This window comes from Pleurodeles waltl, chromosome 4_2, assembly GCF_031143425.1.
Source record: "Pleurodeles waltl isolate 20211129_DDA chromosome 4_2, aPleWal1.hap1.20221129, whole genome shotgun sequence".
In the NCBI taxonomy this organism is placed as follows: Eukaryota; Metazoa; Chordata; class Amphibia; order Caudata; family Salamandridae; genus Pleurodeles; species Pleurodeles waltl.
Genome location: NC_090443.1, coordinates 160,332,164 through 160,345,848, shown reverse-complemented (window position 1 = coordinate 160,345,848; position 13,685 = coordinate 160,332,164). Strand labels below are relative to the sequence as shown.

The following is a 13,685-nucleotide window of genomic DNA, read 5'->3' as shown; positions in this document are numbered from 1 at the left end:
CTGGCATATTACAGTCAGCTTAAACTTGTATCTAATTTTGCATGTCCCTGTAATTTTGACTTCAAGAGGACTTAACTATCTGATTATGGGTGATACCTTGGAAAACCCCGGGGCCCAAAAATTACTGAAGATGCCCCTGCATGAATGTGCTTTGAAGTATTGGTACTTCATAGGGCTAAGAAAAATGCAGATAACTGCCAGAGCTGGCTAGGCCCTCCGATGCAGCACCTAGACAGCCTTCCCCCAACACTGTGTGCTTTAGCGATAAAACACATTTCCACCCTTCTCTTTTTAATCTTTGCAGGAGGCATGCCTTGTGATTTGTATGTGCTTTTGCTATAAGGCATTTATTGTAGAATATGTAAATTAACGTCTTTCAATAGCCTGCTGCTATACATCGCCGTGGGTGTGATAAAGACCTGTGACACAAGAACATTCACTGTGGGTTGATTTGTTTTTCTAATCTTTTCAATAGTCATCGCTAAGATGTTGAGTAGCTCTTGAAAGTGTTCTGTTTTTATAGACAGGGACGCTAGCAATATTATATAAAATAACGTGCACCGCATTCCGTTTTGCTGAACATTGTTATTTCTATATTTGTTTACGTGTCAGATTGATTTACGTGCATTTATTGAACTTAGAGTACTAACCTATCTCATTTTTGGGCTGAACAGAAAGCATTGTTCATTGTTGTTAAGTAAGAAATTGAAGGAACTATCGATCCAGAGGCTAGCTTGTGCAATCGATAACAAGAAAACTTCGATTCAGATCCCAGCTTCGTCTACCAAATTATGTGATCTTAGACTAGCCGTTTTATTTCACACTTTCGTATTTTGCTTTTGTCACCAATTTTAGAGAACCCTGACAGTTTAGGATGTGCTGTATCCAAAAACCTCACTCATAGACCGTTCATTAGGCAGTTAGGTTGCTTCACATATAACAACATAATTGGCCACATTTACTGGCCACTAGAAAACATATTTCGTGGTTCACTCATGGCAATGTTGTTAGTAAATAGAGCTATGGTTCTAAGTTCAGGGTTAGAACAATTCCTGTGACTACATTTTACTTAATGAAGTCATATAATCTAATGTGCCAACATGAAACACAGATGCTAACGAAGTCATTTTTTTTAGGCTTACAGAGTCTTTATTATAATTTTTACATGACGTTTGTGTTTATCGTGTAATTGCTTGGATAGTACTTTGGCTCTTAGAACCAAGCTAGAATCCTGGAACAACTTTGACTCGGCTCTCTCCCTGAAATTGCTGGCTTGCAGAGCTTTGAGTATTCCTGCGAAATGAACTAAACAATACTGGCATGATATATCAATTGGTCTATGGGTAATGTACTTGCTACAGAGATATGTGTGTAATTTACTGGTCACAAATTTGAATATTCATAAAACGTTTTACAGAAGGAATGTACCTGTAGTAGATCACTGCATGTAACCTGCAGGTCCCATGTTTGAATACTAATTGTATTATTAGTTTGTATTATGATACGTTATGGTCAGGAAAGTAAATGGCCACCTTTTGCCTGCTTTGACCTCATTTTTGACCTGTCTGTTTTTCTGGATTTAGGCCTATGCATTTCTTAACCATGTTAACCAGAAGTAATGTGCCTGTGCTCCACCTTTAGGGTAAAATTGGCTTACCCCTGATTGACATTTTTCACATTTTTCACTTGCTTGTAAGACTCGTCTTCTGCAGCTCTTTGGGCTCCTGTGCACTTCTTCCAAGAATCCTTCGTGCACAGCGTAGCCCAGGTCCTCAGCACTCCATCCTGTGATGCACAGCTCCCTGAGTTGTTCTCCGGCGGCGTGGGACCTTTCAGTGCAGAGCTGTGACGACCACACTTTGCAACTTCTATGTCCCTGTGTTCTGGGACTCTCGTGGGTGCTGCCTGGTCTTCTGAGGGCTCCCTGAAGTGCTGAGAGCCCACTCTGTCTTCTCAGTCCAAGTTGAAACCCCCAGGTCCCTCCTGGGTCCAGGCAGCTCCTTTTTGACGCAAACCGCGTACTTGCTTGAACCAAGGATTGTTGGTGGAATCCAGTGATGCAAACAGTCTGCATCCAACAACTCGACGTGGGACATAACCTGCACCAAGCAGGAACCAGCAGCCATCTTCTTTGGTGCTCTTCTGTACTGTTCTTCTTACCGGAGAATCCACTTTTGCACCATCTTCTGGGTTGGCAGGGGCTCCTGTCCTTCCTGGACTCTTCTTCAACTTCTGGATTCGGTCTCCTTTCTCCACAGGTCTTCAGGTCCAGGAATCCATTGTTTGTTGCTTGCAGTCTTGCTTGGCTCTTGCAAAATATCTTATCACGAATTGTAGTGTGTCCTGAGGAAACTTGCTGTACTTTACTCCTGCTTTCCTGGGCTCTGGGGTGGGGTACACTCCAAGCACCCCTCTACACACTACACTTACCTAGGGGGGAATCCGTGATTCACATTCCTTTATTTTAGAATTTAGGTTGTGTTGCCCCTAGGCCCATTGCAATCTGTTGTATTTTCTACTGTTCGCACTATTCTATGTCTGTTTACTTACCTGATTTTGGTTACTAGTGTATATATTGTATATAATACTTACCTATTATATTATTGCCTCTATATGTATTGCCTCTAAGATATTTGTGGCCTTGTGTCTTTAAAATAAAGTATCTTTATTTTTGGTAACACTGCATATTGTCTTTTATTGTGAATAAGTACTGTGTACCTATAGTGGTACTTGCTGGAGCTTTGCGTCTTTCCTACTTCAGCCTAAGCTGCTCTGCTACAGCTACCTCTAGCCCACTAAGCTGCTAGAAAACTGCCTATGTATCACTAATAAGGGATAACTGGACCTGGTATGAGGTGTAAGTACCTTAGGTACCCACTACAAACCAGGCCAGCCTCCTACATCGACTCATCACCATCAGCCCCCGCACATCACCTTCGCATCACCAGTTAGTGACTTGAGGTACACAACACAATCATTGCAAAGGGTTTGACACCATTCCACTGCTCGAGGATCAACGACTGCGCAGCTCGATGAACAAGCATCCCCTGACTGTGCAGATCAGAACTGACTCATCGCATTCACATTGCCTCCTGAGCTCCTCGCATCGGATTCTTGACATAGCCGCAACCCTCCACCCAAGGTAGTGGTCCTGGTAGCCTTCCCGTGCTCCACTGCAGTCAGCCTGAACTTTGGATTTACCCTCGACTAGCATGACCAGATTGCCCCAGTTGGTGCTTTAAGATTCAAAGCACCACAACTGCAGATATTCATAGCTCGACTTCTACAGATTGATTTTTTGTTGTTTTGGTCTTGTTTTGACCATTTTGTTTTGTTCATTAAATTAAGATCTATTTTTCTAACTCGTGTGGATTATTCTTTGTGTAGTGTTTTCACTGTTATACTGTTTTAAGTGTTGCACAAATACTTTACACATTGTCTCCTAAGTTAAACCTGCCTATTGTGTGCCAAGCTACCAGAGAGTGAGCACAGGTTAATTTATGGCGTGTGTCTGACTTACCGTGACTAGGATTGTGGTTCTTGCTTAGACAGGGTGCATACCTCTGCCAACCAGAAGCCCAATTTCTAACAGTTCCTTATATATGGATTTGTTTTCAATCGAAAGCTTGTTTGAAGTCCCAGTGGACAAAATCATTCTATATGGACAGTCCAGTAAAAATCTGCATGGAAGGCAACTCTAGTGTGATGGTACAGACTGAACACACCATTGTCATACACTGTTGATGCCTGCTATGTCATAACCATGAGAATATTCTCACTACTTACTGGTACTCTTCCTTATCCTGAGTCCCAGTCTACCTTGTCACAGTCCTTAGTGCATAGGGGTGTACAGTGTTACATTGACTGAAGTGACCAAGAATAAATAGCAGGAACTCATAATACTGCAACAAACACAGACATTTTATTACAGCATCTCACTGGGATACAGTGCTTAGTACTTCAGTACCAAAATAATATTGTCATTATTTCCTAAGTATGAACTTCAGTGAGAAACAAATGTATGAGGTCTAGCCCAAGTGGCTGCCCTGCAAAGTTCTTCTAATTAAATTTCACTTGCTTCCACCCAGAAAGCAGTCACATATGGGAAAACAACCCTGGGCGTTTCCTGAAATAACTTCTCTCAAGGAAGAATAAGCTTTAGATATGGCCTGACAAACTTCCCTACTTCACGTTGCAGTGGCAAGTTGCTTTCCTTCATTAACAGGACCAAAAGAAATAGGCAAAGAATCTTAACAATGATGATATTCAGCCATAGATGAATAACACCCTTCTGTCATTTATGGACAACAGAGAAGAATCTCTAGAATCTGTTTCAAAAACAGACAAAAGTTTATCCTGGGAAATACAGACATGTAATGGAATTTTAAGGGACAAATTCAGCCCTGAGTGTAGAACTACACTATCAATAAATAACTGGAGGTAAGGATAAGTAATATCCAGAGTGCCTAGTTCTCCTAGTCTTTTAGCAGAAGTTCTTGCAACTATGAACACAACTTTAGCAGATAGCTAAGAAAGAGAAGCTGTTTATAAAGATGGAGGAACCTGAATACCTCACAAAACCGTAGGGAAGTCCCAAGATGACAGAGGGTTAGGAACAAAAAGCTTTCATATGTCAAAATCTCTTAACTAATCTAAATGTTAATGAGATTACACATGACAGCCCATCGACTGCTTCATGGAAGTTACTGATAGATACCTACTGCACTGGTAAGGTAGAGGGAGTCATACTTTTAGGAACCTATCAAAAATTCTAGAATTTGAAAAGAATCATAGACTCTAGAAACTAATCCCTTTCCCTCACATCCACCCCAAATTCTCCCAGTACAAACATGCTACAAAGTGTGAACAAAAAATAGCCCTCTCAACTTCTATGTCATGAGGCAAAGACAGAACAGACTTTGTTGAAGGAGGGATAGAAACGCAAGGGGAGATGAGTGTAGAGGATGGTGTAAATGGGTTTCCACTGCCATATGATTTAGAACTGGGAATCAAGGATGACAGGGCCCGGAGGAAGCCAGCTGGGTGTCTATCACTCACTCTGAATCTTTCTCCAGTACGCTTGACAGGAGCGGAATGGGAAAACTGCACAAAGAAGACCTATTGGCTGCATGAAGACCTTGTGGCCAAAACAGAAAGAGGGCATCCACACCCTAACTCCTGGGCACCAGGGGGAAGATTTACTAACAAGGTATTCAATGCAGTAAGACAACCTGCTGAGCTGCGTTGCATGACTGGGAAGGGGTAGGAATGTGCCATATTTACTAAAATATGTTGCATTCCTACCCTCTCACTGTGCTGGTGCACTGAGTGCAGCCCGGCACCAATGCAGGCACCCTTGCACCGTCATGCAAGAGTGCCTGTGATACAAACAGGATTGTTTTTGTGCAGGAAGTGACACCTTCCTGCACAATAACAGTCCTTGGAGGCTTTTTCCTCTGTTTATGTGTGGTGTAGAATGCAGCACATTTAGAAAGAGGAAAAGACTAGGAGAAATAAATATGGGAAGGTGTAGCATTTTGATGCATTTCCAGGTTTACTATTAGTAAATCTGAGAACGTACCTAAATCCATGGGTGGGAAAACCCACACTTCATCTATGAAAAATCTTCCCAGAGCAGAGCAAGGTAGAGCCTTGCACTGCTTTAATTATTTCCAATTTACCAAACCATGCAGAACCACGCAAGGTGTCTTTGCGTGGCTTACTAAATCTCAATGACGCCCTTGGGTTGCCTCATCCTGCCTTGCATGAAGCAATGACAGTGCAAGGGCTTTTTATATGTGGTCCCTGGTCTCTGGGCAACAACTGAGGAAGAAGAGATTTGCTTGAGGAGACAACAGCGTCCAACCACAGAAGACCAAATTGGACAAGGGCCAATAGAAAAACTTTCTAAACTCAGATGACAAGAGACTGAAGTGGGAATATTCCAACTGAGCTTGTCTGCCCATACATCCTCTCTTCCTGGGAAATATGCTGCCTTCAGGAATATAAAATGACCTTCATCCCGGAAACAAAGAGAATAAGTACCTGATCAAAGCTGGACATTTCATATCCTTGACTATTCACATACACCATGGCCACTTAATTGTCCAAATGATCTCTTCTCTTCTAATAGGATATTGAAAAAAGGCATGAAAAGTGTATCTTCTATTGTGAAACAAACAAATACTGCCTCAGAGAAAGAGTAAGCATGCAGAAATAAGAGACTTGTGGATGTAGCATCATTTAAACAAACCTCTAGACAGAAGATGTGTCACTGAGTTCTGCAACTACAGAATGATTCCTTTCTTTTTGGTTTACTACTGGATGAAAATGTCCCATCTGGTTTTGGAATTTAAACGAGGCTAGAATTGACTCCAACATGCCTTCGATTGCTGGGTCAAGTAGTGACTGCACTCAGTGAAGAGCTTGTCTGTTGATTTCTGATTGTGAAAAAGGAATTGGTTGACACATAGGCTGAAGAGAAGGAGGTGCTTTCAAAGTGACAAATATTTCCTAATCATTTATTCTACTTTTATATCAGCATATCATGCCTTTGGGGACTGATGCTGCTGTTTATGCTGGCCTGGAATTTTTCACCATGCACAACCCCCGGCCTCAGGTCCATCTATGAAAGGGACAATGAGGTTCTAGATATTTTTGGAAGATGGGACTCAGAAATGTTGGGGAATTTTCTTTTTTAATAGTCTTTTGTTTTAAGTAATTTAACTGAAGGCCGAATAATTTGGAACTCAGAATTGGTAAATTATGGATCAGTGCTATTTGTCCAGCATCCAAAGTTCATGTGTTTTCTCAACAGACGTCTATGAATAACTACTGAATCACCAGAAGATATTGCAGAAGACCACACAAAAAATAGAACTTGAACTATTATCTCACTGTTCCCCAGAATGGATGGGGGGTCAGTCCCTTCTTGATTACAATCAAACAAGGATAAGAAGTCTTTGGCAGAGTATGGGCATTATATGATGAATGTGTCCCAGTTTGGCATGAGCAATTAAAAGCTGCTTCTGAGCATTTCAATGTGTTCTCAAAGTCCTTATCCTGTGGTTCAAGTAGTGATGCTTCTTCTGATGTTAGCGATGAAGTGGATGGCTGTGATGATAATAATTGTGTTTGACCAATGACTTTGTGTTTCACCACTGCGCATATTACTGTAGTTGCTCAATGTTCACCAGTAGCACATGACATGTTGTGTTCAGTTTAGCTGCCTATTGGCTTTGACATGGCATTAGCCATTACATGTTGTGTTCAGTTTAGCTGCCTATTGGCTTTGACATGGCATTAAACATTACATTTGGTATTTAGGTTACCTGCCTATTGGCTTTAACGTGAGGTTAGAAATTGCAGTTGAGACATTGCAGATGAGCTGTGTTTTTCCAAGCTGTGTTTTTCCACATGATAGACCGAGCTGTGTTTTTCACACCAGACCTTAGCTGATAAGAGCACGTAGATTTTGTGTTTACCTCTCAATCCAGACTCAGAACGAGTGAGGCTCGGGAGAATTGGCCACTCTCCAAGTTTCTTCAGTTCTCACACTGAGTTCGCTTTTAAGGATGACTCTGGACTACAGCAGGGTTAGATTGAATCTGCTTGACTTCAAACAGGAACGGAGACGTCAGTTGCCTGTCTCCCGTTTGGGAAGAAAATCTCTTTCTCGCAGTTGAACCGGAGTCATCAACTTGCAGGTCCCAGAAAGATGAAGCTGAGTTATAGGCCCTACGGTGATGTAATTTTGACTTTCATGCTTTGCTTTGAAGTTATAATATAATCACATGTATTTGCTGTGTACATTGCAACTGAGAAGTACTTTGATACATTTTGCTTTCATTGCTGCAACTACTTTTGAACGTATGCTTCCAACATACTAGTTTCGTCTCTCAGGAACCTCGTGGTGAAGCAATAATAATAATAAATGTCTTCTTTAAACTCATAAGTGCATTCCAGAGAGGTTCTGTAAGCTCAGTTATGAGATAAGAGCAGGAAAGCAGAACAATGGCATACTGGATAATGTGGAATTACCAGGCTCAAGGCCAGGGAAAGAAACTCTGATCTCTTTGTTTATATGCTTGGAGACTCACAATAATTCATCACCTTGCACATATTAACTCATTTGAAGGGTATTCCAATCTTCATCCAAATCAGGATTTAAAAACAAATTTTTTGCTCAAGGCTCATTGAGCGATGCAGGTACTGCATCCAGCATCATTGAATGTAAACCAGCCTGGTAGACAGAAATTATGCTTTCTTTCGCTCTTCCAATTCTGCAGAAGAACAGCCTCCACATGGAGACTGTGTCACTTTTCCCTAAATTTTTTCCCTTCTGTTATGATGAACAACCATGCCAGAGTAATGGCTTCTGCTTATATCCAATTGCCTAGTACGTAGTTCCCGTGTAGTGAGACTGCAAGTGGGTCAAAACAATCTGTCCCAGATAAGTCACGAGCAGTAGGACAAAAAAAATCTCAGTTCCTCAAGTAACCGCTCATTAAGCAAAACTGATCCAAACATGAGTAAAAAGTAGTACATGAGAATCCTTACCTTGTGGAATGACGCACCTCTCTCTAAAATATGGGTATCATCTCCATTATGAGACAGAAATCAAATCATAATGTCTGAGAGAAGGAAATTAGGGTATATAGGTAATGGAAAGAGCTTAGTTAATAAAAAGTGAAGAGAAGTTATAGTCTAGTATGTAATGTTTGATATTTTCATTTCTCCCTAATTATACTTATTAGGTTGTTTGCCTCTTGGATGTAGGGCATAATGCGACAAGACTGGGACGAGGAAAATGGTCGAAGAAGTAATTCTTTATAATTTGATGGTCCTACCTCTGCTGGAACCGTTCCACTACTATTATATTTGTAATTCTTAACACGTTTAGAACTGTACCAAAACAGTCATATGAGTTCTTAGTCTACGAGCTTTGTTGAACCTATCTGCAATTCTGTATCCATCCATTTAATCATTCATTCACCCAATTATGCACTCACCTATGCAGCCATCCATCCATTTGCTCGCCTATTCAAGGATTCATTTACACATGCACTCACTCATCCATCAAACCATTGACTCATTATCACAGTCCCCCAATCACCCATCAACACAAGCACATACAGCAATCAATTACCAATGAATGGTGACAAGCTTTCACTTGTAAAATTTCTCGACCCATTAGCTCTGCGGGACCTTGTTTTTAGATACTTGATTGCATGCCCCAGGTACCTTATAAAAAGAGCAGAGAAGGTCTCAAGGATTCCGTCGAATATTATAAACCACACTTCTATTGAAAATGTAAACTTCCTAAGCACTGTGTGTGTCTGATACTTGAGATGTTGGAAATAATGCCCAAATTACTTTCAGTGTACCCATGGCCAAATTAAGAACTTTAGAGGTCCTAAGCACTTAAAAGATTTTGGTGACCCCATATATATCTAATTCAAACTATGAACAATATTAAACCGTAAAATAAAATGTTATTTTTTAAATGAAACACAATCTTACAGTAAGATGGAAAATAATGTTAATTTTTGTATACTTCTATGTTATTTATATTTGAAAAGTTTTTTCCTACTTTTCTTAATTGCAAAGCCTTTGAGCAGATCCTCAAAACTAATCTTTCGTAACATATCTGCTTCTATACTTAGTAGAGATAAGGTATCCAGCCTGCCTTGTTGCATAGTTGTTCTGTGGGACTTTTAATATTCTTCAACTGAGAAAATGAATGCTCAGCTGAGCAATCTGTGACCATTAATGTTAAAAATAAATGAAAGCAAACGTCTACATTTGGAAAGGCACACTTGATATTATCTTCTACAATTATTTTATAAAGTTCAGCAAGACCGGATCTTGTTTTTACAATTTCTGTTGCACTGAACGTATGACACACATGTGTGTAAACTGCTGAAGCTCGGCTGAGAAATTAGTGTTCAAGTCCTCTGGATAAGCATCAATCAGCTTTTGACAACACTGAGAATACCTTTCAATTTCAGTGGATGATGAAGTGACATTATGTGGCACATCACGTAGAAAAGAAAATCTCTCTGTTGTTTCTTTGTATATCTCTCCTTTGCTTCTCATCTCAGTTTCAAGTTTGTCACCAATTGTGTAAAAGGTGGTGGTACAAAATGTATCTCTGTCATTCATATATATGTCTGGTGCAGGATCCCTGTCATTGGGTAGCTACTTCTTCATACATTTGCGATTTTGAGGTGCCTTGTAATTAACATCTGGTAGCATTTCCTTTATAGATGTTTCATATCTTTCAGATTCTCCTCACAAAGTGCACAGTTGGTCAGCTAATGAGCCATACTGATCTGCACGTTTTAAGTTCCCACCATGTAGCAGTTACCAGATACTAATTTTATTGTATTCTCAAAATGAATGTATATTATTAACCTCTATTATTACTAATTTATTATCATTTCATTTTGATTATTGTACATATATGAATGTACTTTTTTCATTTATTGAGGGATCCCCTTTTTATGGAACCTGGGTCAGCTCCACCATTTGCAGTTTTGCACCATATGATCCATGGGAAATCCAGCAATGGAACATTTGTGGTGTCCCCTTCCCTTGATGCCCTAAGCACATGCTTAGTTTACTTAATGGTTAATCCAGCCAAATACCAAAAAAGCAAGCGCACTATTAGGTAGCATAAAGGATGCTTGGCAAGGGTATGCTGAGCCTAAAATACATAACAAAGGACAGGAATAATAACCGAAATAATGGCAGGTGAAATAGAAAGCACCGTATTTGGTGCCTCATTACTTTCACTACTCTTTACAAGTTTAACATGTATTGCTTTTAATTTCACAACCACAATGAACAATGTAACAAGACTTCCCATTACCTGTTAGTCATTGCATGCTCCTTGCATTCTTTGATATCGTTGATTCGTTTCCCATAACTAAACAGAGAGAGAAAGCACACAATAGTTACTAGCATATGGACGTTTTTGCTTTGCCTGTCGAAATCTAGGTAGCACTGAGGTACGAGAAACATCATAATAGCTGTGGTTTGGATGACATATGGGAGTGACAGACACATCCCACTTGTTGTTCATTTAAGAAATATATTTCCCTTTGTTTTCTTAATAAACAATTTAACTGAAGAATCCAGTACATACCTTTGTCATCGTTTTTAGTAGGTATCTGGTTTCAGTAACGAGCAAGGTCAGCTGGTGCTAGTGTTAACACTGAACCTTATTAATTAATTTTCATGTATTTTGAGTTTTAAATCTGCACAGAAAATGTATTGACTTAGAGAACAATGATGCACGCATTTGAAGGTGCACCCACATGAGTGGCTGCCAATGTTCACAAATTGTGCTTAATAATATGAAATGGTGATCTTATGTTCGATTAATGTAGTAATCTGTCATATTAAGAGTTATGTATTATGTATAAGCTTTATTAATCACAGGCCTTAACTTAGCGAGGTCTTGGGCCTAGTGGCATGGCCTCATGTCAAGCTGTATATTCTTACATGTTTTATAAAATGGCTGCTTAGAGAATTAAATTGTGATTTTCCACTGTACTGACCATGTGCTCATAGCTGAAGTTAGTTCTCATAGTCTCACAATGTATATTGTATTATGCGTAAGACTGACCTTCCCAGGAGAAGACAATGGATGCACCGACTGGAGTATAATTTGCAACAGTATTAATACCTGACAAGCCGAATGGCAAGAACAGGAGTAGAGGAGCCAATCATCAACATGTGAACCATGTAACAGTAAAACTTTAGATTAAGGATTTTAGTTTAATTGGACTAAATGTAAACATGCGATTCTTTGACTAATAAGGATGTGGGAAGTAGTTCTAGGAAATCTAACTTAGCTGGACTCCACAGAGAGGAGGACCCCTATTTTTCAATTTTTCCATTTTTCCATTTTCCACTTTGCCATCAGCTCTATTCTTTCAAACTGTCTAGGGAGGCCATTCTCCCCTTTTTCCTGAGCATTAGTTACTCTTTTCTGAAGTGCATGAAGAGACATTGTTTTGTGAACTCTAAGGCTGACTCCTGATATCTTGCTGACCAAACTGATGGCCGTTGACGAAGACTGTTGAAGCTTGCTGAACCATACTGAGGCAAGGTATAAGACGATGTTACTGATTGCTATGTCTATTTGCTTTTGTATCTAGGTACCAACTGCTATTTTGATAGAGCCATAGTTAGATGTTTTCCAAATGTTTGTGACAGTATTGTTTTGCATGAAGCCCAAACATGCTATTCTAATCTGATGTTAGTTAGGGTTCTCACTGATGAAGTTCGCTATATGTAATAACAATTGATGTATTTTCTTTGTTGAATCTAAATGTATGCAATATCTTTTGTGCAGTTATCCATATTATTAATTTGTACTGTAACCTTAGAACGTGTAGTAGTTCAAGCTTTGATTAGATTGTGATTCTTTCGCTGCTTTGGTCAGCCAGTATTGTTTTTGTATGTTTATCATTTGAGACTGAGTTACGTGGCATTAGCATTGTTAATATAGGGAAATAAACATGCCAACTTTTACCTAAAGGTGTGGTTATTCATGACTAGAAGGTCATGGTATGTGTAAATTACTGACTCTTATTGATAACTGATGTCATTGGTTGCTAATTGCTATTGATTTGTATTGATACGGGGTTATATGGTGGGAACAACTTGAAGCGCAGTCAAAAGGTCCATTGGCCTACATGCGTCTCATTTGTAAGTTTACTTGATAAGGTCTGACACGCTCACACTAGTGTGAGTTGTTCGAAGAAAAAACTAACATCTGGCTGCCATCTTGTCTTTGAAAACTAAGAAGTATTTTGATTAACTATTTTTGCTCACCGGGTGTCATTATTTCCTTACTTGACTATCCACTGAAACTGATCCATTTTGTTGTGGTCCCAGTCTCTCAACATCTTTATAAATGACTGCCCCTTTCTCGCTGATCACCTATACTATTTTAAACAGAATATTATTGGCCAATTAATAAGATGCATCTTGGGCTCCAGTCAGCAATTGACAAAATTAAGTGTCTCTTTCGCTACTCATCATCAGTACCAATGAAGAAGTAAATACAAGAGCTCCACCTTTTATATCGGTAACGCTTCAGTAGACGGTCCAGTCAAGACAGATAAAGGGAGAATTTGGAGCTCCTTAAGTCTCCATACCTGCAGCCCGACCTTTCTTTCTTACTTTTTCCATTGAAGGGTATTTGGTTATTTTACAGTGATTTAACCTATACGGGAGAGATAATCTTTTGAGCTTTTTATAAATTCTGTGAGCTCCTGTAGGACAGCAAAAGTACCCAAGAACTTAGCCAAAACATTTCCTCTCCTTTCTTTCCGGATACCATAAATTCTGGTTTTCTTACAGCTGTAACTGGGGCTTTTGGCATATTTGTTTGTTATTAGAAATTGTGTATAAGAACTGTTCAGATTTGTGATTTCTCTGCATGGACATCAGGTTGGGGTATTGATAATCAGCAGCTTATACCGTTAGTTTTAGAGGAGTCATAAAGGGAATGACCAGCACAAACAATGATTATGACTCCAAATGCTATGACAATTTCATGTAGTTTTCACTCTTTGCTTTTCCTTTAGCCCCTCAGCATCAAATAGGAGACATTTGATGGGTGATTGGTAGAGAACAGAGTCAGTTCAGTGAATTCAGTAGCAGTTATT

General features: G+C 39.6%; 1 protein-coding gene across 2 annotated transcripts in view; it reads right to left on the bottom strand.

Annotated features, from left to right (window-relative positions):
- The window catches only part of NCKAP1L (NCK associated protein 1 like), a 1,641,522-nt gene that overhangs the window by 1,303,651 nt on the left and 324,186 nt on the right, over positions 1-13,685 (bottom strand). For both annotated transcript variants that reach the window (XM_069231027.1, XM_069231028.1), the window contains exon 10: positions 10,874-10,930. In XM_069231027.1, the coding sequence (XP_069087128.1) occupies positions 10,874-10,930 (57 nt within the window). The remainder of the gene's footprint in view (positions 1-10,873; positions 10,931-13,685) is intronic.